This window comes from Hyperolius riggenbachi, chromosome 6 (assembly GCF_040937935.1).
Source record: "Hyperolius riggenbachi isolate aHypRig1 chromosome 6, aHypRig1.pri, whole genome shotgun sequence".
NCBI classification, from domain to species: Eukaryota; Metazoa; Chordata; class Amphibia; order Anura; family Hyperoliidae; genus Hyperolius; species Hyperolius riggenbachi.
In genome coordinates this window covers 368,289,811-368,312,966 of record NC_090651.1, presented here as the reverse complement: position 1 = coordinate 368,312,966, position 23,156 = coordinate 368,289,811, and the positions used below count along the sequence as shown (strand labels likewise).

At 47.6% G+C, this 23,156-nt stretch overlaps 1 protein-coding gene across 1 annotated transcript in view; it reads left to right on the top strand.

The window, feature by feature from the left end:
* Positions 1-22,298, top strand: part of HAUS5 (HAUS augmin like complex subunit 5) — a 43,128-nt gene extending 20,830 nt beyond the window's left edge. The window contains exons 11-20 of the mRNA XM_068243242.1: positions 1-194; positions 1,448-1,514; positions 3,889-4,034; positions 5,741-5,903; positions 9,823-9,903; positions 10,861-11,006; positions 13,796-13,910; positions 17,260-17,398; positions 20,600-20,732; positions 21,783-22,298. Of these exons, the coding sequence (XP_068099343.1) occupies positions 1-194; positions 1,448-1,514; positions 3,889-4,034; positions 5,741-5,903; positions 9,823-9,903; positions 10,861-11,006; positions 13,796-13,910; positions 17,260-17,398; positions 20,600-20,732; positions 21,783-21,918 (1,320 nt within the window). The 3' untranslated portion in view covers positions 21,919-22,298. The remainder of the gene's footprint in view (positions 195-1,447; positions 1,515-3,888; positions 4,035-5,740; positions 5,904-9,822; positions 9,904-10,860; positions 11,007-13,795; positions 13,911-17,259; positions 17,399-20,599; positions 20,733-21,782) is intronic.
* Positions 22,299-23,156: the final 858 nt, after the last annotated feature.

Here is a 23,156-nt window from a genome sequence, read left to right as displayed (position 1 = left end):
AACGTCTGGAGCTCCCATCCCCCCGGCCACCTCATCTCCTCCCTGGAGCATCTCGCCCTAGAGACCACGCGGGACCTCAGACAGCTCCAGTCCTCTCTGGTTACTGACCCTTCCGAGACCTGCAGCAGCTTTACTGAGACCACAGGGGACGGCCTGGACTCCAGAGACTGCCTGGAGATCTCCAAACGGGCCCGGTAATCTCTCCATAAGGAAGTAATGATGAGGAAAACCTGATCCCCACATGCAGATCTGCACACTTTGGCTACTGGTTATCTATCCAACTGTGAGATAATTGGCAGTGAAATAAGGTCACTTAATGGCTTTGGTGCAATATTTACAGAAGATGTCAGTGCTATATAAAAACATAATATGGTAGGACAGATCACTATGGTAGGGATTAGAGTGTGAGCTCCTCTGAGGACAGTCAGTGACATGACTATGTACTCTGTCCAGTGCTGCAGAAGATGTCAGTGCTATATAAATACATAATAATAATAATATGGTAGGACATTAGACTATGACCATGGTAGGATTAGATTGTGAGCTCCTCTGAGGACAGTCAGTGACATGACTATGTACTCTGTAAAGTGCTGCAGAAGATGTCAGTGCTATATAAATACATAATAATAATATGGCAGGACATTAGACTATGACTATGGTAGGATTAGATTGTAAGCTCCTCTGGGGACAGTCAGCCAGGGATGAGCTTCCGAGTAGTGAGCTACTAGAATTCATGATTAAAATGAGGCTTGATTGCCTCAGGTGTGTGCCTGGGAGAGAGGGGGTTGCTTACCCATTAGTCCACTGTCTTATATGCGTTCCAAACGTCTTGCACGCTTCCTATTGGACGGGTTGCAAGACTCACCATGCACACTTCCTCTTTCCGGCTTGAAGGAAGAAGTGCGCTGTGGTGAGGCTTGCCACGCGACCAATAGGACGCGTGCAAGACGTTTGGAACGCAGGGCGGACAGTGGAATCATGGGGAATTGTAATTGTAATTCGGCTGCGGCAATGAAAGCTCATTTGAATGATGAGTAAGCACTGGTGAGCCCATCCCTGCAGTCAGCGACATGGCATAATTCTAGTTTAGGGAGGGGCTCTCCTCTCTTGCGGCAGTAGCGATGGCAGATTGTGGTTGCTCTTGAATTATGATGCTCAGCAGACGCTGCCCGTGTATGTCACGTTTTCTTAATGGCCAGGCGATGGCTTCCTGCCGCAAAGTGATTTCCTAAATGCTGATATGAATAGAATCCAAGGTGTCTCCACCGATCTCTAGTAGGGATATCACAAGTGATCCAGCAAACCTGCACTGGTTTCATTCAATGTTTAGGATTTTCCACTCTCGCCTGGGTCACATCATATTATAGACCGTGTTGTGTTAGCAGCTGCATCCAGCATCCTCCGTACTTCCACTTTCATGCCTGAATATGAACTGTCTGTGTTTCAGGTCGGCCTATGAGAGCGGGATTCACAGCTCACAGGGAGTCCTGCCTTCCTTCAACAGTCTGATACAGGTCAGTGTGGAATCTGCAGCTGCCACTCAGCAGATAGTTCTCCTACATATAGAGATCACTGGGGGAATAACTGTATTCATCTTGTAAAGTGACTCTGATATACAGCATTTGGTGATGCAGTACATGATCACTGGCTAGCTAGAGTTTTTGTCCTAACCTAGAGCGACAACTAGAAGAAGATGAACTTCTAAGAGTGTCTTGAGAAAGTCTCCCAGTGTCAGGAGGAAGTCCCTCCCCTTTGACCATTGTGGTGAACCGCTTCACTGAGCCATAGGAAGGTTTCGCTCACTCTATGCCCATATACATTTACAGTGGCTTGCAATTCGACCCCCTTGAAGTTTTCCACATTTTGTCACATTACTGCCACAAACATGAATCAATTTTATTGGAATTCCATATGAAAGACCAATACAAAGTGGTGTACACGTGAGAAGTGGAACAAAAATCTTACATCATTCCAAACATTTTTTTACAAATAAATAACTGCAAAGTGGAGTGTGCAAAATTATTCAGCCCCCTGAGTCAGTACTTTGTAGAACCACCTTTTGCTGCAATTACAGCTGCCGATCTTTTAGGGTATGTCTCTACCAGCTTTGTACATCTAGAGACTGAAATCCTTGCCCATTCTTCTTTGCAAAACAGCTCCAGCTCAGTCAGATTAGATGGACAGCGTTTGTGAACAGCAGTTTTCAAAACTTGCCACAGATTCTCGATTGGATTTAGATCTGGACTTTGACTGAGCCATTCTAACACATAGATATGTGTTGTTTTAAACCATTCCATTGTTGCCCTGGCTTAATGTTTAGGGTCATTGTCCTGCTGGAAGGTGAACCTCCGCCCCAGTCTCAAGTCTTTTGCAGACTCCCAAGAGGTTTTCTTCCAAGATTGCCCTGTATTTGGTTCCATCCATCTTCCCATCAACTCTGACCAGCTTCCCTGTCCCTGCTGAAGAGAAACACCCTCAGAGCATGATGCTGCCACCACCATATTTGACAGTGGGGATGGTGTGTTCAGAGTGATATGCAGTGTTAGTTTTCAGCCACACATAGCGTTTTGCATTTTGGCTAAAACGTTCCATTTTGGTCTCATCTGACCAGAGCACCTTCTTCCACATGGTTGCTGTGTCCCCCACATGGCTTGTGGCAAACTGCAAATGGGACTTCTTATGCTTTCTGTTAACAATGCCTTTCTTCTTGCCACTCTTCCATAAGGCCAACTTTGTACAGTTTATGACTAATAGTTGTCCTATGGACAGAGTCTCCCACCTCAGCTGTAGATCTCTGCAGCTCGTCCAGAGTCACCATGGGCCTCTTGACTGCATTTCTGATCAGCGCTCTCCTTGTTCGGCCTGTGAGTTTAGGTGGACGGCCTTGTCTTGGTAGGTTTACAGTTGTGCCATACTCCTTCCATTTCTGAATGAACGCTTGTACAGTGCTCCATGGGATGTTCAAGGCTTTGGAAATCTTTTTGTAGCCTAATCCTGCTTTAAATTTCTCAATGACTTTTTCCCTGACCTGCCTGGTGTGTTCTTTGGACTTCATGGTGTTGTTGCTCCCAATATTCTCTTAGACAACCTCTGAGGCCCTCACAGAGCAGCTGTATTTGTACTGACATTAGATTACACACAGGTGCACTCTGTTTAGTCCTTAGCACTTATCAGGCAATGTCTATGGGCAACTGACTGCACTCAGTCCAAAGGGAGCTGAATAATTATGCACACACCACTTTGCAGTTATTGATTTGTAAAAAAATGTTTGGAATCATGTATGATTTTCGTTCCACTTCTCACATGTACACCACTTTGTGTTGGTCTTTCACGTGGAATTCCAATAAAATTGATTCATGTTTGTGGCAGTAATATGACAAAATGTGGAAAACTTCAAGGGGGCCGAATACTTTTGCAAACCACTGTATTTATTACTTCTCCAAACTCTGGAACTTCTGAATACTTACATGCAGTTTTCTCTGTAGGGTTCCTCTTGTTATGCCAAAGGCTCTATTTCTGTTACTTGAGATTAATTCAAATTTGATTTAAAAGAAACCTGAAGTGAGAGCGATGTGGAGACTTCCATATTTATTTCCTGTTAAACAGTACCAGTTGCCTGGCAGTCCTGCATTAGTGTCTGACTCACACCTGAAACAAGCATGCTGCTAATGTAGTCAGACTTCAGTCAGAAAAATCTGATCTGCTGCATGCTGGTTCAGGGTCTGTAGCTAAAAGTATTAGAGGCAGAGGTTCAGTAGGACTGCATTGTTGAAAAGGAAATAAATGGCAGGCTCAATATTCCTCTCACTTCAGATATACTTTAAAAGATATCTGCAGTGGCCCCCTTTGTGTTGCTCTTGCGGTCACATGGTCTCTCCTCTTCCTCAGGAGGGCTGGGCGGAGACAGTGCAGGTCACCATACAGCTGCGGTCCACACAGAACCAGACGCAGGAGCTGTCCGAGCAGCTGGCGGGGAAGATTCAGGAGGTCCACAAGACGATGTCTGACAGCGGTGAACTCGCACAGCTCAGCAGGTTAGGACTTTGGATGCCCAGATATTGATTGTTGGTTGAGGGTTGTTATATCTGTGGACAGTAAACTGTGGCATTGAGGTTTATGCATGTGACACACACCTGGCCAGACGGACGTTTCCACACACCTGGCCAGACGGCCGTTTCCACAAACCACCCCCAGCTCTCTCATGCCATCCATCATCCCTCCATAACAGAATATGTCGCTACGCTATAGTCTGGTGACGCGTCTGTACAGAGCTCAGTCACCTTTAGGCTGGGTGCACACTTTGTAGATTAGCAAGCAATTTTCAGGAATGCACTACTGAAATACACATGCAATTCTAGGAGCAGATGCCTAATGGACAAGGCCCATTTTGCATCCACCCTGTGCCAACCACCCGTTGTCCTAAGCGATTGCCGCTCACCTGTCCCGCCACTGCTCTGTTCCTTTATATTCAGCCTGGAGGCCAGCAGGACCATGGGGCTCTCCATAGGCTGCATTAGGCCAATTCTCCCCAGCAACAGAGAATTTTCAATGGTTCACTATGAACCAATGAGAATTCTCCATTGCTGAGGTTTCACACTGGTGTTTTGCAGCCCAATGATGATCCCCATGCTTCTTCTGTGTACAGGGAGCGAGTGGTGGTGATCGGTGGGACGTGTAGCCTGGGACAGATGCAGGCGCATCCACCTGCCCGGGGTTTTCATGGACTGCACAGAAGGGTGGTCAACTTACTGCAATGGTTCCTCAGATCCGTTGCAGAGTGACAAGTGTGATAAAATATCTATAAAATAGGAGCCATTCACTGTCCGTTTAGAGATGAGCGGAGAGCAGACAAAAATGCCCGTTCTCTAAAGGTAGCCATACACTGGTCGATTTGCCATCAGATTCGACCAACAGACAGATCCCTATCTGATCGAATCTGATCAGAGAGGGATCGTATGGCTGCCTTTACTGCAAACAGATTGTGAACCGATTTCAGCCTGAAACCGTTCACAATCTGTGGTGGTGCTGCCGCCGCCGCTTCCCCCCCCCCATCCCGCATACATTACCTGCTCCGCCGGCGTGACTCCCGGGTCTCCGCTCTTCTCCGCTCTGGTCTGCTCTGGTCTCCGGCATGCTTCCCTTCTTCCTGTCTGGGGGAAGTTTAAACAGTAGAGCGCCCTCTACTGTTTAAACTTCCTGCCGGGACAGGAAGAAGGGAAGCATGCCGGAGACCAGGCCAGAGCGGAGACCCGGGAGTCGCGCCGGCGGAGCAGGTAATGTATGCGGGTCTATTGCGTCGGTCGTCGGGCACTCGAACGCCGCTAGCGATGCGCTCTTTACCCGCGGGCGATCGACGGTTATTTTCCGCACGGCGCGATCGACGGGATCGGACGGAATGGATCGAAATTTGGCGTGTAGCGCGAACGATTGGCAGCAGATTCGATCCCAGTGATCGAATCTGCTGTTGAAACGGCGGCAAATCGGGCCAGTGTATGGCCAGCTTAACAGCCTCACACAGAGAAACGCTGCTATAAATTAGCCTCTTATCTCCAACAGTCAGAGTTAAAACAACCATCTTCCTGCAGCTTGGTGAGCTCAGTGCATTGATAAGGCTTCCATGACAAATTGAAATTAAAGCTATGAGGTTTCTAGATGTGAAAAAATAATTGAAATTGACTGAGAATCATTGCAACATTAACCTGTTTTCTGCATATCACTAACTGTGCTGGGTGTGTCTCAGGACGGCGTTTGACTCTGAGCTGCGATCGGTCCTCCTGCGAGGCTGTCGGGATTCGCTGCTGCAAGAATGTCGGGCGCTTCAAGAGGCAGCGACAGATCGCAAACAGGAAGTGAACATTCTCCAACAGCAACAGCAGAACATCCGGGACGCCTGCCTGCTGCTGGTCCGTAAGCTAGATCAGTGTCCTTATCAAAGGGCACCTGTCACATGACAAAATGTGGCCAATCTGACAATATTTTTAGACACCTAATGCACTGGGATTGGGCTGTGAAAGGGACGGGTCGGATCATTCTTGTAATTAAGGCGCAGGGTAAAGCCGAAAAATTCTCACCCTGCTCCTGCAAAAGTTCCGGCAGCGTTAATTACTACTCCCACTCCTGGCTGCCATGGACTCTGGGGAAATACGTAATTCGGTTTCCAGCTATTGCTGGTGGCCAAATTATGCTGTTTTATAGACATTTGGGCTCCGTCTTTGGACTGCAGCCAAATTATGAGCGCCGCGATATCTGTAATTCATGTTACGGCCTATGGTGTGCCGGAATTTCCAGAGCCTCGCGGGGCAGATTTTATTTTAGAAATTGGCAGGACATAGACGTAAGTCGCGGATATCAAGGCCAGCATTCCTAGAGGCACCCGTGGGTCAGCGCCCTTCAACAGGTGCAAAAGTTGAAATATTGGGGAGGTTTCAGAAACACACCAGCGTTGTTTGTTGAAAATCTTGTTAGTTTGGTCACAGTTTTCTTATGTTGCTGGTTCTTTTTAATGTAGATCTGAACGTTAATTTACAAAGTTTCCATCTATAGCATTATTTCTTTACTTTACTTAGTTCTGGAATTAGAATTTTTTTTTTTAAGGGCAAGGAGACCACTTTTCTCTCTCCTCTTCCACCATGTTATACTTTATGAGTAAGGCTGCTTACACACTAAGACGTTACAGGCGCACGTTAGTGCAGCCTGTAACGCAGCCCCACCGCACAGTAATGAAAAATCAATGGGCTTGTTCACACTGCCCACTTTGCGTTACATTGTAATGCAGCACATCCGTTGAGAGTGCTGCATGCTGTGCATTATGCGGACTGTGCGCACATGCTCAGTAGTGTTGGGGAGGAGTGGAGAGCGGCCAGGCACATGGCTAATTAATATTCACTGCACGGTGTGACGTGCAGTGTTTACTTCCTGAAGCGGCCGCTCTGTGCGGCGATTGCCCGGGTGCGGGACCACGTGATGCCGCATGCGTCCAAGAGTACGCATCACGGCATCACGGACGCCAGAGTGAGCTGCACAACGCGGCTCACTCTGACGTCCACATCAGAGAGCACCAGGCGTTGCGTTAGGGGCACGTTATGTGCCCTATAACGTCCCCTAAACGCAACGTCCTGGTGTGTAAGTAGCCTAAAGGGATACTGTAGTGAGAGTGATATGGAGGATTCCATATTTATTTCCTATTAAAGGGACTCCGAGCACCTCTCATAGGCATGCCTTTAAGACTCTGACCAGTACTGCAAAGTACTTAAAGATGCATACCATTCTGTAGCTTGTGCTCTCCTCTTTCATTTGATGCCTGAATCGCCATTCTACACCAAATAGTTTTCGTTCGATTTCATCACTGGATGAAGCAGGAAGAGGAAGTGACACACATGGCCATTGCAAGAGGCTCCTCCAGAGAGGGGTCATAGCACGACTTTGTTGGAAGTCGTCTATCTTAAAGAGACACTGAAGTCTCCTGTAAATCGTGTTTTTATTTTAAAAGTGTGTAACATTACTGTCCTACCTAAATCGCCGCATCCCCGCCGCTGTGCACTAACTAAATCCCCCCCCCTAACTCGCCCTCCCTCTCCCCCGCAAAATCCACGACTTTCTTGGTTGTGGATTTCGCTGCCCTCTACTCTTTCGTGTGAGGCAGAGCTATGAGCCGCAGCCCTGCCTCACAGGTGTCTGTCAGCGGCAGATCTCCGCCCCTCTCAGTGAAGCAAGACTGAGAGGGGCGGGGGAGAGGCGGCGATCTGGGCTGAGAGTCAGAGCTGCGGCTCATAGCTCTGCCTCTCACGGAAGCGCTGCCCGGATTGCTCCCGGGGAGGTAGGGGGGATTTAGTTAGTGTACAGCGGCGGGGATGCGGCAGTTTAGGTAGGACAGTAACGTTAAACACATTTTTACAATAAAAACTGTATTTTTACGAGACTTCAGAGTCTCTTTAAAGGCATGCCCATGAGAGGTGCTTGGAGTCCCTTTAAAAATGCACATGCTGTCCCCCTAATACTTTAGCCATATACCCTGAACAAGCATGTAGATCCGAAGTTTGACTGAAGACTGGAATTGCCACATGCTTGTTTCAAAGGATTGTGATTCAGACACTATTGGTGCCAAAAGATCAGCAGGGCTGCCAGGCAACTGGTATTGTTAAAAAGGAAATAAATATGGCAGTCTCTTTATCTCTCTCACCTCGGGTTCAATTCAAGTTATTACTTAGTAAGATGTTAACACGGTTCATATTTCTCTCTTCCCTCTGCTTCCTTTTCTATTCCCAGCTTGGTGCTTTTTATAATAGAGAAACATGATACATAAATGATGCTGCTTCTATCAGCATTCCTGTTATCCTTTCATTTCTCACTCCCTACTCCAGTTTAATTTCTACAGTTGGAAATAGTGATGGTCAAGTAGATGCAAATAACTTCGAGTTGATGCAAATTTATGCAAATTGTTATGACAATGTATGCAGCTTGAAAATAAACCAATCGAATATTACCTCAGCAGTATTTGATTGGTTCATTTTCAAGCTGCATACAAATTTGCATACATTTGCTCAACTCGAAGTTAATTGCATCTACTTGACCATCACTAGTTGGAAAAGGGAAACGCATGTTGGAAGCGAAAAGAAACATTTTAGACGCAAGAAAATTACGTTTCTGTATATTTGTGTTGTAAGACTATACATTAGGGGTGTCCAATGAGATGCTAATAATACAGAGTTGATTCAAATACTGTGCTAATTTTATGTAAATTTTATGCAGTTTGGAAATGGACCAAATGAACTGCAGTTGCTGCTGCCTTGGAAAATGGTCCATTTACAGGCTGCATAAAATTAGAATCTCATTATCTACGTGTCCTTGACGAGTAGAAGTGTTGTAAACCAGGATGAGCGCCAGGCACACAACGGCAAAAAGCAATAATTTGCATGGCTCCGCCCTCTGTCCAGAGGGAGGCGAAATGGGTGTTACATTTTGCAGGGGAAGTCGCCACATGTGTTTAGGATTGGTGAATGAGATGCAAATAAGTCCGAGTTGAGGCAGGATTGTGCAAATCTTAAGCAACTTGAAAATTGAACCCTGCATGAATTTGCGTAGGAAATTAGCATAATCGTGCATCAACACGGGATTCTTTGCATCACATCAGCAATCCTTATGTCTGGTTTTTCTATGCCATAGTGTACAGCAGGGGTGCCCACAATTTTTGGGCTTGCAAACTACTTTAAAAATTGCCAAGTTCAAGAGATCGACTATCATTTTAAGTGCTTCTCCCACAATTCTTTCCCCAACCACCCTCCCGACCACCACAAAATATACTGTATATCTGTGTGTGTATAAAAAATATATTCTGTCACCCCCGCATTAACATTTATATAATTATAACATTCATCTCCTTAACTCCTGTTCATGAACTGTGGCTGAGCACCACAATGTCCGACCTGTGAGACAAATCACCAAAGTACCATGGGAACAGAGGGGGCGTAGCCACATCGCTGTGCACAGCCTGGAGGGGAGGAGACGCTGTCTCTCACTTCAGCCACGCCTCTCCCCTTGCTCTTCCCTGACTGGTCGTGTGCTGCTCTGCATAGGGTAGCAGAGCAGCACAATTTGATGAAACGCGGAAAGAAATGTGCAGACAGGCTTTAGTAGACCAGCACGTTGTTAGTGGGTCTCTGGATGTTTCGTTTTATGTAACGCTTGCTCAGGTTTCAGGATCATGTAGTATTCCGAGAGGCTTCCTCCGTGTTTACAGGGGACAACCGTTTTTCTATTGATGATGTTTGCTGTGGCTGCGATCTCTGCTGTCTGTTTAGGATTCCTCGTCTTTCTGTTTTACAGGAGAAGAAGCAAAAACAAATCCAAATTTTAATTAAGGGGAATGCCGTGGCGAAGACCCAGGTGCGACGCGGCTGCGCAGAGGTGAGGAAATAAAGTCCATCTTGGATGTTGAAAGTCCTTTTTATTCACTTTTCAGTTACATATAGGCCCTTGTTACCATTAGACCTATATCAGGGCAGCAGTGTGACCCAGAGGCTAGCACTCTAGCATTACATCACTCCTGACACTGCCTGCATACAGTCTGTGTGTTATCTCTCCGTTTGTAAGGGATTTCTCTGGCTGCTCCAGTTACCTCCAACACCCTAAAAATACATAATTCATTATTCTAATTGTGATTCAATTATATTGCTCGCTTTTTCCATATGTCTTTACACAGACTACACCAATTCTCTTGTTCCTTCAGAGGAATGCATAATCCAGTGTTTAACATAGCTATAATCTAATTTATCTACCAAATTTTTAAGTTTTTATATAGCACTGACCTCTTCTGCAGCACATTACAGAGTACATAGTCATGTCACTGAATGTCCTCAGAGGAGCTCACACTCTAATCCCACCATAGTCATAGTCTAATGTCCTACCATATTATTATTATGTATTTATATAGCACTGACATCTTCTGCAGCATTGTACAGAGCACATAGTCATGTCACTGACTGTCCTCAGAGGAGCTCACACTCTAATCTTACCATAGTCATAGTGTAATGTCCTACCATATTATTATTATGTATTTATATAGCACTGACATCTTCTGCAGCACTTTACAGAGTACATAGTCATGTCACTGACTGTCCTCAGAGGAGCTCACACTCTAATCCCACCATAGTCATAGTCTAATGTCCTACCATATTATTATTATGTATTTATATAGCACTGACATCTTCTGCAGCACTTTACAGAGTACATAGTCATGTCACTGACTGTCCTCAGAGGAGCTCACACTCTAATCCTACCATAGTCATAGCCTAATGTCCTACCATATAATTATTATGTATTTATAGTACATTTATAACTGGCCACTGTCTCCTTTCTCACAAGGTGCATAAATACATTAAGGACAAGCTGCTGCCCCGCCCCCAGGAAGTGATCCACGAATCCCGTCGCCTCCAGGACTCGGTCATGAAGGATGTCAAACAATTCTCAGCTATTTCCCTTCCAGCGCTGCAGAAGCTTTCTCCTGAAGGGTAAGTGAGGCTATAGGAGGAACTTGGTACAGCTCGGGATTATGGGAAATGTAGTCCTGGGTCCAACAGAGAACAAAAGGGCGTAAGTACGACCGCTCAGTACACCGCATGCACCTTATGGAGCGGCCGTCTTTGGGCTCCCGAAGAGACCCTCAGCGCCGGAAGTGACAGAAGAGAGCAGTCTCTGACTGATCAGTCGTAGACTGCTAACGGGGGAGCCAGCGTTGGAACTCGGGCACCGTGAGAACAGGAAGCCTTTATAGGACCCAGAGCCTTCCCTCTCCTTAGGAGAGTATCTGTCTTTTTTTTTCCCTTCAGACTTGCTTTAAGATGTTTTTGATTATAGTAAATATGACCTCCTAATGGTGCAAATTCAACAAATGACCATTTTCAGTTCTTTACAGCCTATAAAATGTTTTAAAGCTGTTTGCGTAATAATTTGGAACAGTGCATTTTAACCACTTGATGACCCACCCTTTACCCCCCCCCCCCCCCCCCCCCCTTAAGGACCAGCGCTGTTTTTAGTGATCTGTGCTGGGTGGGCTCTACAGCCCCCAGCACAGATCAGGGTGCAGGCAGAGCGACCAGATCGCCCCCCCCCCTATGGGAATGATGTGCAGGGGGGGTCTGATCGCTCCTGCTGGCTGTATTGTTGCGGGGGGGGGGCACCTCAAAGCCCCCCCTCCGCAGCGAAATTCCCCCCTCCCTCTTCTACCTTTCCCCCCTGGTGATCCGGGCTGCACAGGACGCTATCCGTCCTGTGCAGCCAGTGACAAGCTGTCCCCTGTCACACGGCGGCGATCCCCGGCCGCTGATTGGCCGGGGATCGCCGATCTGCCTTACGGCGCTGCTGCGCAGCAGCGCCGTACAATGTAAACAAAGGAGACATATGTCTCCTACGTTTAAATTTAGTCTGCAAACCGCAATCAGCGGCTCGTAGGCTATTCACGGAGACCCGCTCCGTGATCTAACAGGAAACGGAGCGGCCTTTCCTGATTAATTAGAGAGGCACCTGGCGACGCAGATCTGCGTCGCTGGTCCTCCAGCTACCACTTTGCCGCCGCACGGTATGAGTGTGCGGTCGGCAAGTGGTTGTTTTTTTTTTTATTTTTTTGTTTTTTTTTTGTTTGTTTTTTATTATTATTATTTTTGAATAAATCCTGTTAAGAGTAGGTTTGTTCAGTAACATTTGAATTATGCTCTAATGGTTCATGACTAAAAGATGATGCTGACTGTCACTTGCATTCACTAATTAGGAAAATCAGAGGGAAATATAATTTGCATAATAATTGTGTGTGTGTGTGTGTGTGTGTGTGTGTGTGTGTGTGTGTGTGTGTGTGTGTGTGTGTGTGTGTGTGTGTGTGTGTGTGTGTGTTGTGTGTGTGTGTTTTGTGTGTGTGTTGTGTGTTGTGTGTGTGTGTGTGTGTGTGTTGTGTGTGTGTGTGTTGTGAGTGTAGTGGGTTGTGTGTAGTGTTAGTGTTAGGCGTGTGTGAGTAGTGTTACGCGTGTGTGTATTGTATGTGTGTTTGTTCTCACTGCAGTGTTTGCAATTAGTATGAATCACTAATGTGCAGCACTTTAACCTCTCTGCAACCGCCTAATGCTGATTGGCGGCCGCAGAGTGGCTCCCCAGGACCGCCTAGCGCCGATTGGTGTCAAGTCCTGGGGGTGGAGACTAGCAGGGAGCGCACATGCGAGTGTTCCCTGCCGAGACGCGGAGCTGTGAGTTCAGCCTACCAACCGCAATCCCTGACAGGCTGCAAAACCGAAAAAAAAGAGCCGTTATTGTTTTATACAGCGCTGCGACCTCCTACAGCACTGTAGGGGGGTAGCTCTGTCACTGAGCTGTCCCCTCGAGTGGCAGGGAAAGAGATCGCTCTCATAGGCTGATGCCTATGAGAGATGATCACACTGATTGGGGGGGGGGGTCATAGTATTTAAAAATACTATGAATTGGTTGTGTAGTACGGATAATTACTAGAAGATAAGTAGCAAAGAAAATATTCTCATATTTTTATTTTCAGTTATAGAGTTGTTGTTTTTTTTGTTTTTTTATAGCATTGCATCATTCTCTAATATTTGCAGTTTACACACTACTCGGCATTCTAAATGATTTTACAGAGCAGGCTAGTGAACTTTTGAACTCTTCTCTGCAAGAAAAAAAAAACAATACAGCACCAGACAGTTCAGAAGACAGAGCTCTCGGCGACTTTGAAAGTCCTGGAGCTCAGTGGCTCTTTTGCATAGATCACTGAAGTTTCTTAACTCTTCCTGTACTGGAAACAATATTAGACTGTCTCTGCTCCTAATGTTTTATTTTTTAGCTGTACTACACATGCAAATCAATATATCATGATTTTTGTTTTTTTGCTTTAGTGTCATCACAGAGCCATCAGGATTAGATTCTCATTACTCCAAATGAGAATTGCAAAGCGCATTCGCCGGTTAAAATCCCTAAAAATCGCAATCACTAGGCGATTGCATTTTGCGATCCGAATGTCAATTAGCCTGAATGGGGGATGAGAAAAAAAGTTTACACTAGCTACAACTGAGATGAAGCCGACAGTGCCTTCCTCTGACCTTCTTTTTTCCAAAAGAGCAAAGGCAGAAATTTGCGTCAGGCAGGGGAACAGAGAGAGGACACTCATATTTTAAAGTGCATCTGAAGTGGCATGAGATAAGCATATACACATATAGTACTAGCTTTACTAAGAAATTATATATTTTATCCAGTACAGCAAGAGTACATAAAAAAAAATCACATGTCTGTATATTGGTGTCTCCCACAGGGCAGATGACATTCCGGCTCAAGACCTCTCCATCAATCGGCTGTCCAGCCCCCACCATCCCTACTACAATGTCTACAAGGGGATCTACGCCTGTATCGGCCTGCCGCTATACAAGGTCCGCTCCGCAAGCATGGAGTTCTATTCAAGGGGGAATTGTTTTAATTATCACCTGGAAGATGTTATAGAATACTAGTGATGTCCGTGACATCGTTGGTCCTTAAAGAACTCACGAGGCAACATTAAATAGCAATTTTTACTTGCTTGGGGCTTCTCCCAGCCCCTAGATGTCTCTTGAGTCCCTCGCCACAGCTCCGGTGGTCCTTACTGGCTGCCCATGAAGGTTGCCGGCCCTCCGGAGAGTAGGCACTTCTGCACATGTGCGGCCAGCATCGTGCGAGCGTGCCCATGTCATTGGATGCGCTTGCACAATGTCGGCCGCTTCCGACCCATCTTATGAAACAATTGTGAGGAGGAATAAGGAATTTCTAAAGTGGTCACATGTCCCTCAGAGAGGAGCCAAGTCCTGGAAGACCATCGATAACTGACGTTGAAGAAAATGGTGGTTAATCCTGGAAGACAGAGGAACAACCATCCAAATGATCATGAATGAAACTGGCCTCAGTGTGTGGAAAAACATTCATGACAACCTGCATGTGTCTAAGGTGTCTGCACTTTAGGTTCCACTTCTGCTAAAGGGGCCCATACACCTAACAATTTTCCGGCCGATATACAGCAGATTCGATCACTGTGATCGAATCTGCAGGGAAAGCGTCGCGCAAACGTTGACAGAACGATCGATTTCCATCCGAAATCAATCGTTCCAGTTGATCCGTCCGTGCGGAAGATTTTTCTCGATCATCGGCAGGTCGGGAGTGCGTCGACTGCGGCGTTCGAATGCCCGACTCTCCGCTCCGGGCATCAGGGCTGCAACTTCACTGAACTTCCTGTCCCGGCAGGAAGTTTTAAACAGCAGAGCGCCCTCTACTGTTTAAACTTCCCCTGGACAGGAAGTTCAGTGAAGCAAGCCAGCCGGACCGGAGACCAGCGCGGAGAAGAAGACAGCGGAGACCGGGGGAGTCGAACTGGCCAGATCAGGTAATGTATAGCTGGCGGCAGCATGATCGGTTTCATGCTGAAATCGATTCACAATCTGTTTGCAGTAAAGGCAGCCATACAATCCCTCTCTGATCAGATTCGATCAGAGAGGGATCTATCTGTTAGTCGAATCTGATGGCAAATCAACCAGTGTATGGCTAACCCTTTCCAGAAACAAACAAGACGTGACCTTTCAAGACAGATGTTGATGCATTGTGATGCGGGCACTAATATTGCCTTTCAAATGCAGGAACTTTATCACGCTACAAGCCTCAATCTTCTCCATCATTTTAGTCACTTCAGGCGCAATCTGTAATAAGATACAATGAGCTGATTTCCACAACATCATGCACTTAGGGGCCCAATGATGAAACTGACAGCATCTTATCAATATACTGCAGTGAAAATAATGTAATGAGAAAAAGTGCTCAATTTTTACAGTAATTATTTATAAATGATTTGGATTTTTTTCCCATTGTAAAATCTTTTCTCTCCTTGATTTACATTCTGACATTTTATCACCGGTGGTGACATTTTTACTGCTGGCAGGTGATGTCAGTGGAAGGAGCTGCTGCTTTCTTGGCAGCTGGAAACTGCTGTTATTTCCACAATGCAACAAGGCTCCCACAGTGTGATGTCAGTACCTAGGTGCTGACATCACACTGTGGGAGGGGCTAAAGTTCCTTTTTAATAACTTCAGGGTGATAAGACTTTACAAAACCCCCTCCTACAATGTGCAGTTCATAACTAAAGATACGTATAGATGCAAAGTGAATGCTGACTGCACGCAGCTTGTAACTGAGACCATCGCCATTGGCAGAAGGAACTTTTCATTGGCCCAATTCCAAGATGCATACATTTTGCAAGTTGGAATTGGCATATTAATGGTTATCTCTGCATAATGGAGGAGTCGCATGGTTTTATGTTATCATCCCATATCCTTAACAAAGAAGCTTGAACAAAAGAGAAGCTAGAACAAGCAGAACAAAAAGCTTGGCGATTAGCCCACTTGTTACTGAGATCTCCTGCGATAGGGCAAGTAAAGGTTGCCACACAGAAGATGATGGCCACCAAATCGACCATCAGATAGATCCCTCTATGGTTGAATCTGCACACTGATTTCCAAATCTTCTTAAAGGGGAACTGAAGTAAGAGGTATACGGAGGCTGCCATATTTATTTCCTTTTAATCAATACCAGTTGCCTGGCAGCCCTGCTGGTCTATTTCTCTGCAGTAGTATCTAAACAACACCAGAAACAAGCATGCAGCTAGTCTTGTCAGATCTGACTTTAAAGTCAGAAACACCTGATCTGCTGCATGCTTGTTCTGGGGCTATGGCTAATAGTATTAGAGGCAGAGGATCAGCAGGGCTGCCAGGCAACTGGTATTGCTTAAAAGGAAATAAATATGGTAGCCTCTGTATACCTCTTACTTCAGTTTCCCTTTAAGGTGGCCATACACTGGTCGATTTGCCATCAGATCGACCAACAGATAGATCCCTCTCTGATCGAATCTGATCAGAGAGGGATCATATGGCTGCCTTTACTGCAAACAGATTGTGAATCGATTTCAGCATGAAATCGACTCACCATCTGTGAAGCTGACGTCCGTGCCACCCGGTCTCCGCTGTCTTTTTTTCCATGCTCGGCTCCAGGTTCATTGAACTTCCTGCCGGGGGAAGTTTAAACAGTAAAGGGCACTCTACTGTTTAAACTTCCTGCCGGGACAGGAAGTGAAGCCATCCGGTACCCGGAGCCCAGCGGAGAAGAAGACAGCGAAGACCAGGGGACTCGCACCGGCGGAGCAGGTAATGTATTGCAGCTAGCGTCGGTCGTCGGGCATTCCAACGCCGCTATCGACGCACTCCCGACCCGCCGGCGATCGAGCAAAATCTTCTGCACGGACAGATCGACGGGAACGATTGATTTCAGACGGAAATCGATTGTTCTGTCAGCATTTGCGCAACGATTTCACAGCAGATTCGATCACAGTGATTGAATCTGCTGTATATCGGCGGGAAAATCGTTAGGTGTATGGGCCCCTTTAGCCCTTCCGGCCTGCTGCCCAAATGTCCCCTTCGACCGCCCCCCCCCCGCTCTTGATCACTGACGCCTGTGCCCCATGAGACCACCCCATATACTGAAGTTGCGTACATGCAGCACTGTTCGTGTGGTACAGGAGGCGGCACGCTGGCAGATAAGTGCTGCTCAAAGAGCTTGTGATTGACATAAGGACGGCCATTTTGTCTTATTGGCAAACTAATCTGCAGCATGAAACAACAGAAGACTGTTTAAGTATTGGCAGTCCGGTAATAGAGTGAACTCCCCCAGAATACAAACGATTCACACACTCCATTCTGCAATTCACAGGCTCCAGAGACCGTCCTCGCTCACGTGACCGATATCAAGAAGCAGCTGCTCTGCCTGCGTTCCCAGGTGAACAGCCGTAATCAGGCCCTGTCTAAGATACACAAGAAGCTGCGGGAGAGCCAGAGCCCGGACACCGACAGTAAGTGGAGCAGCTGGTTATTGGCTTTCCTGTGTCTGCTGCCCTCAGTAACGGTCTTGTTGTTTCCTCCCCTCAGTAACGGTCTTGTCCTTTTCTCCCCTCTCCTCCCCTCAGTAACGGTCTTGTCCTTTTCTCCCCTCTCCTCCCCTCAGTAACGGTCTTGTTGTTTTCTCCCTTCTCCTCCCCTCAGTAATGGTCTTGTTGTTTTCTCCCATCTCCTCCCCTCAGTAACGGTCCTGCTGTTTCCTCCCCTCTCCTGCCCTCAGTAACGGTCTTGTTGTTTTCTCCCCTCTCCTCCCGTCACTAACGGTCTTGTTGTTTCCTCCCCTCTCCTCCCCTCAGTAACGGTCTTGTTGTTTCCTCCCATCTCCTCCCCTCAGTAACGGTCTTGTTGTTTTCTCCCCTCTCCTCCCCTCAGTAACGGTCTTGTTGTTTTCTCCCCTCTCCTCCCCTCAGTAACGGTCTTGTTGTTTCCTCTCCTCTCCTCCCCTCAGTAACGGTCTTGTTGTTTCCTCCCATCTCCTCCCCTCAGTAACGGTCTTGTTGTTTTCTCCCCTCTCCTCCCCTCAGTAACGGTCTTGTGGTTTTCTCCCCTCTCCTCCCCTCAGTAACGGTCTTGTTGTTTCCTCCCATCTCCTCCCCTCAGTAACGGTCTTGTTGTTTTCTCCCCTCTCCTCCCCTCAGTAACGGTCTTGTTGTTTTCTCCCCTCTCCTCCCCTCAGTAACGGTCTTGCTGTTTTCTCCCCTCTCCTCCCCTCAGTAACAGTCTTGTTGTTTTTCTCCACTCTCCTCCCCTCAGTAATGGTCTTGTTGTTTCATCCCCTCTCCTGCCCTCAGTAACGGTCTTGTTGTTTTCTCCCCTCTCCTGCCCTCAGTAACGGTCTTGTTGTTTCCTCCCCTCTCCTGCCCTCAGTAACGGTCTTGTCGTTCTTCTCCCCTTTCCTGCCCTCAGTAACGGTCTTGTTATTTCCTCCCGTCTCCTCCCCTCAGTAACGGTCTTGTTGTTTCCTCCCGTCTCCTCCCCTCAGTAACGGTCTTGTTGTTTCCTCCCGTCTCCTCCCCTCAGTAACTGTCTTGTTGTTTTCTCCCATCTCCAGCGCTCAGTAACGGTCTTGTTGTTTCCTCCCCTCTCCTGCCCTCAGTAACGGTCTTGTCGTTCTTCTCCCCTTTCCTGCCCTCAGTAACGGTCTTGTTATTTCCTCCCGTCTCCTCCCCTCAGTAACGGTCTTGTTGTTTCCTCCCGTCTCCTCCCCTCAGTAACGGTCTTGTTGTTTCCTCCCGTCTCCTCCCCTCAGTAACTGTCTTGTTGTTTTCTCCCATCTCCAGCGCTCAGTAACGGTCTTGTTGTTTTCTCCCTTCTCCTGCCCTCAGTAACGGTCTTGTTCTTCTCCCCTCTCCTCCGCTCAGTAGCGGTCTTGTTGTTTTCTCCCCTCTCCTACCCCCAGTAATAGTCTTGTTATTTTCTCCCCTCTCCTCCCCTCAGTAATAGTCTTGTTGTTTTCTCCCCTCTCCTCCCCTCAGTAACGGTCTTGTTGTTTTCTCCCCTCTCCTCCCCTCAGTAACGGTCTTGTTGTTTTCTCCCCTCTCCTCCCCTCAGTAACGGTCTTGTTGTTTCATCCCCTCTCCTGCCCTCAGTAACGGTCTTGTTGTTTTTCTCCACTCTCCTCCCCTCAGTAACAGTCTTGTTGTTTTTCTCCACTCTCCTCCCCTCAGTAACTGTCTTGTTGTTTTCTCCCATCTCCAGCGCTCAGTAACGGTCTTGTTGTTTTCTCCCTTCTCCTGCCCTCAGTAACGGTCTTGTCGTTCTTCTCCCCTTTCCTGCCCTCAGTAACGGTCTTGTTCTTTTCTCCCCTCTCCTCCGCTCAGTAGCGGTCTTGTTGTTTTCTCCCCTCTCCTACCCTCAGTAATAGTCTTGTTATTTTCTCCCCTCTCCTCCCCTCAGTAATAGTCTTGTTGTTTTCTCCCCTCTCCTCCCCTCAGTAACGGTCTTGTTGTTTTCTCCCCTCTCCTCCCCTCAGTAACGGTCTTGTTGTTTCATCCCCTCTCCTGCCCTCAGTAACGGTCTTGTTGTTTCCTCCCCTCTCCTGCCCTCAGTAACGGTCTTGTCGTTCTTCTCCCCTTTCCTGCTCTCAGTAACGGTCTTGTTATTTCCTCCCGTCTCCTCCCCTCAGTAACGGTCTTGTTGTTTCCTCCCGTCTCCTCCCCTCAGTAACGGTCTTGTTGTTTCCTCCCGTCTCCTCCCCTCAGTAACGGTCTTGTTGTTTTCTCCCTTCTCCTGCCCTCAGTAACTGTCTTGTTGTTTTCTCCCATCTCCAGCGCTCAGTAATGGTCTTGTTGTTTTCTCCCTTCTCCTGCCCTCAGTAACGGTCTTGTCGTTCTTCTCCCCTTTCCTGCCCTCAGTAACGGTCTTGTTCTTTTCTCCCCTCTCCTCCGCTCAGTAGCGGTCTTGTTGTTTTCTCCCCTCTCCTCCCCTCAGTAACGGTCTTGTTGTTTTCTCCCTTCTCCTGCCCTCAGTAACGGTCTTGTCGTTCTTCTCCCCTTTCCTGCCCTCAGTAACGGTCTTGTTCTTTTCTCCCCTCTCCTCCGCTCAGTAGCGGTCTTGTTGTTTTCTCCCCTCTCCTACCCTCAGTAACGGTCTTGTCGTTCTTCTCCCCTTTCCTGCCCTCAGTAACGGTCTTGTTCTTTTCTCCCCTCTCCTCCGCTCAGTAGCGGTCTTGTTGTTTTCTCCCCTCTCCTACCCTCAGTAACGGTCTTGTCGTTCTTCTCCCCTTTCCTGCCCTCAGTAACGGTCTTGTTCTTTTCTCCCCTCTCCTCCGCTCAGTAGCGGTCTTGTTGTTTTCTCCCCTCTCCTACCCTCAGTAATAATCTTGTTATTTTCTCCCCTCTCCTCCCCTCAGTAATAGTCTTGTTGTTTTCTCCCCTCTCCTCCCCTCAGTAACGGTCTTGTCGTTTTTCTCCTCTCTCCTCCCCTCAGTAACGGTCTTGTTGTTTTTCTCCCCTCTCCTGCCCTCAGTAACGGTCTTGTTGTTTTTCCTCCACTCTCCTGCCCTTAGTAACGGTCTTGTTGTTTCCTCCCCTCTCCTGCCCTCAGTAACGGTCTTGTAGTTTTTCTCCTCTCTCCAGCCCTCAGTAATGGTCTTGTGGTTTTTCTCCTCTCTCCAGCCCTCAGTAACGATCTTGTCATTTTTCTCCCGTCTCCAGCCCTGCTGAAGCTGCTGTCTGCACACTACGCCCAGCAGACGGACATCCTGGTCCCCAAGCTGCAGGGTCTGATGGAGCAGTGCGAGAAGAGCCTGGAGTACGGCAAGGAGGTCCAGGCCACAGTGACTGACTGGTACGTAACACAGAGCTCCCACCTCGTCTTTCCTGCTGAACTACATACACCTGAGGGACCAGCCTCTGACATTGTTCACGGGAGTCCCGGAGTACTCCAGGGATGGCCTCTGGGAGGGGGGGGGGGTGTAAACTGAATGCTGTGTACATTAAATAACAGATTCCCAGTGGAAAGCCCCAGTGTTCACTTTACTTGTCTTGTACGTGTATATTTTGCCCCTTAAGGTGGACCCGACCTCTTGCCTAGGACAGGAGGAAAGCATAGCGAAATGCACCCTGTATCTATTTAGAGAGCTTAGCCCGTCTAATTCCCCCTCATCTGTGACTAATCACCACTGTAATTTAATCTCAGCTGTGTCAGCTCAGGAATTTCCTCTGCCATGACTGAGCAGCTAATTTCTAAACACAGGACATGAACCCTATGCCTGCTTCCATGAGAGAAGGAAGTAGACACACTGCAGATCTATTGCAGGCTTTGTACCAGCTGTAACAAAGAATTGTTTTTCTTTAAAGATTATTATGCGTTTGGTTATATTTTAGAGCATAGAGGAAGTTCTGAGTTCAGGTCCACTTTAAACATTCAATCTTTTAAAAATATTGCATAATGTTTACTTTAGGAAAAAATAAACCATTTGATTGTAAGGTATTTGAATGAGAAGCCATCCCAAAAGGGAGCCAGTCTAGCTGAGCCAGCAGGAAACCTCATAGATCAACAGTTATTGCTCCGTGCTCGCAGCAATCTGGTCGGGGCCACTAATTTGTAAGAAATAAGGGACCCAGCAGGAAATACTATCCACACTACCAACCGAATAGGTTTATTGCCGCCTCCTCAAGTTAGTGTTTCCCGCTGGGTTCCCTATTTCTTACAAATTGGTGGTCGTGAGCAGGAAGCAGCCGTGGGCCACCTAGACTTGACTAGCTCACCCAAAAAGACGCAGAAGGGAAAAGGTGGCTATGATATCACAGCTGACATATCTGTTGGTCTCCTCCCCCTTCCAGAGTAGTGGGCGGGCCTGACCTCATCACATGATCCCTTTTGTGTGTTCCGCAGGTGGGAGCAGCCGGCCCAGGCGTGCCTGCCTTGGGAGATCAGAGGAGGTCTGACGCTGCAGCAGTGGCGCGATCGCTGGGCGGTGGCCGTGACAGCCTTGCAAAGGGCCTCCGGCGTTCGAAAATCATCCATCTGAGTGGACTGTCTTTTAAGAGGGAAGAAGGAGATATTTAATGAGGTTTTTGCACATGAAAGAAGAAACTGAACTGGCCTAACGAATAGAATTGCAAAGCACATTGCCTATATGTACTTCAGCCACATGGTGGCACAGCTGAGTCACAACTGGACTACACTACTCACAAGACACACAGCGGGGATTCTCCGTTCCTAATGGCTGCGTGGAAAATGTTCCTGAACCTGTTTTATAAGCTCGCTATTTGTGGGTGGACTATAAGTCCCAGCATGCACACGGTTTCCTTGCTGGGGTGACCTGCTGAGGTTTGTAAGTACACTGTCCTATAGGGCATAGGGATAACTGCACAGAAATAAACGATACCTTTTTTGTAAATGATTAAGGGGTCTTTTTTTTTTAGTTCATATTGGGGCGCACGGCCTCAGTTGGACGCCCGGTGGTGACGCTGTGCCCGCGCTGGGACAAACTGATCCTCCGGTGACCCGCAGCGACTCAGTTTTGTTTTCGGCGACTGAGCCAGTCGATGGCAACTGTGTCTACGTGGCCCCGGCTGCGTGCGTCCGCATTCAAGCGCCTGTCACCGGAAGCATCATGCGCAGTATGAGATGTTTTTGTACTGTGCATGCGCAGGGTGCTCCCAACGACTGGAGCGGGATTAACTGGTTCCGGACAGACGCAGTTTGAATATACATCCAGCAGGTGGTGCTGCCGCTCTGACTGGCTGGACGTAGATTCAACGTTCTGATGAATGACACGTCCCCGACGATCTCACCGCTCTGAACCTGCTGCAATTTGCTCGCTCTGCTGTCTAGAAAACGGCAGAGCTCTGTAAGCAGGTCAGGAGCTGCTTTCATTGGCTCCTGACCACGTGATCACTGAGAGCCAATTACAGTGGCTCCCATTGATAGACAGCGTCAGGAGCCAATGAAAGCGGCTGTCAGCAATCTGCCCTCATAGAGACAGCAGGGAGAGGAGCCTGTGGGGATGGGGCAGCGTCGTGGCGGGCATGTGCGGCAATCCGTCGGGAGGTGGTGTTTTACCGTCTCTCTCCGGGCAGACACTGCTGGTACGGTAGTGGTAAAGGAGGTGCGCGTGTTTTCACCAGATATCAGCCAATTTCGATCGATCAAGCATCATGGAACATAATCATTTCTCCTAATCCAATAGAATGTTTGAACCCATTGGCCGATTGATCAGGAAGATCAAGTAAAGTATGGGCACCATTAGATCCCCCTGTCCAC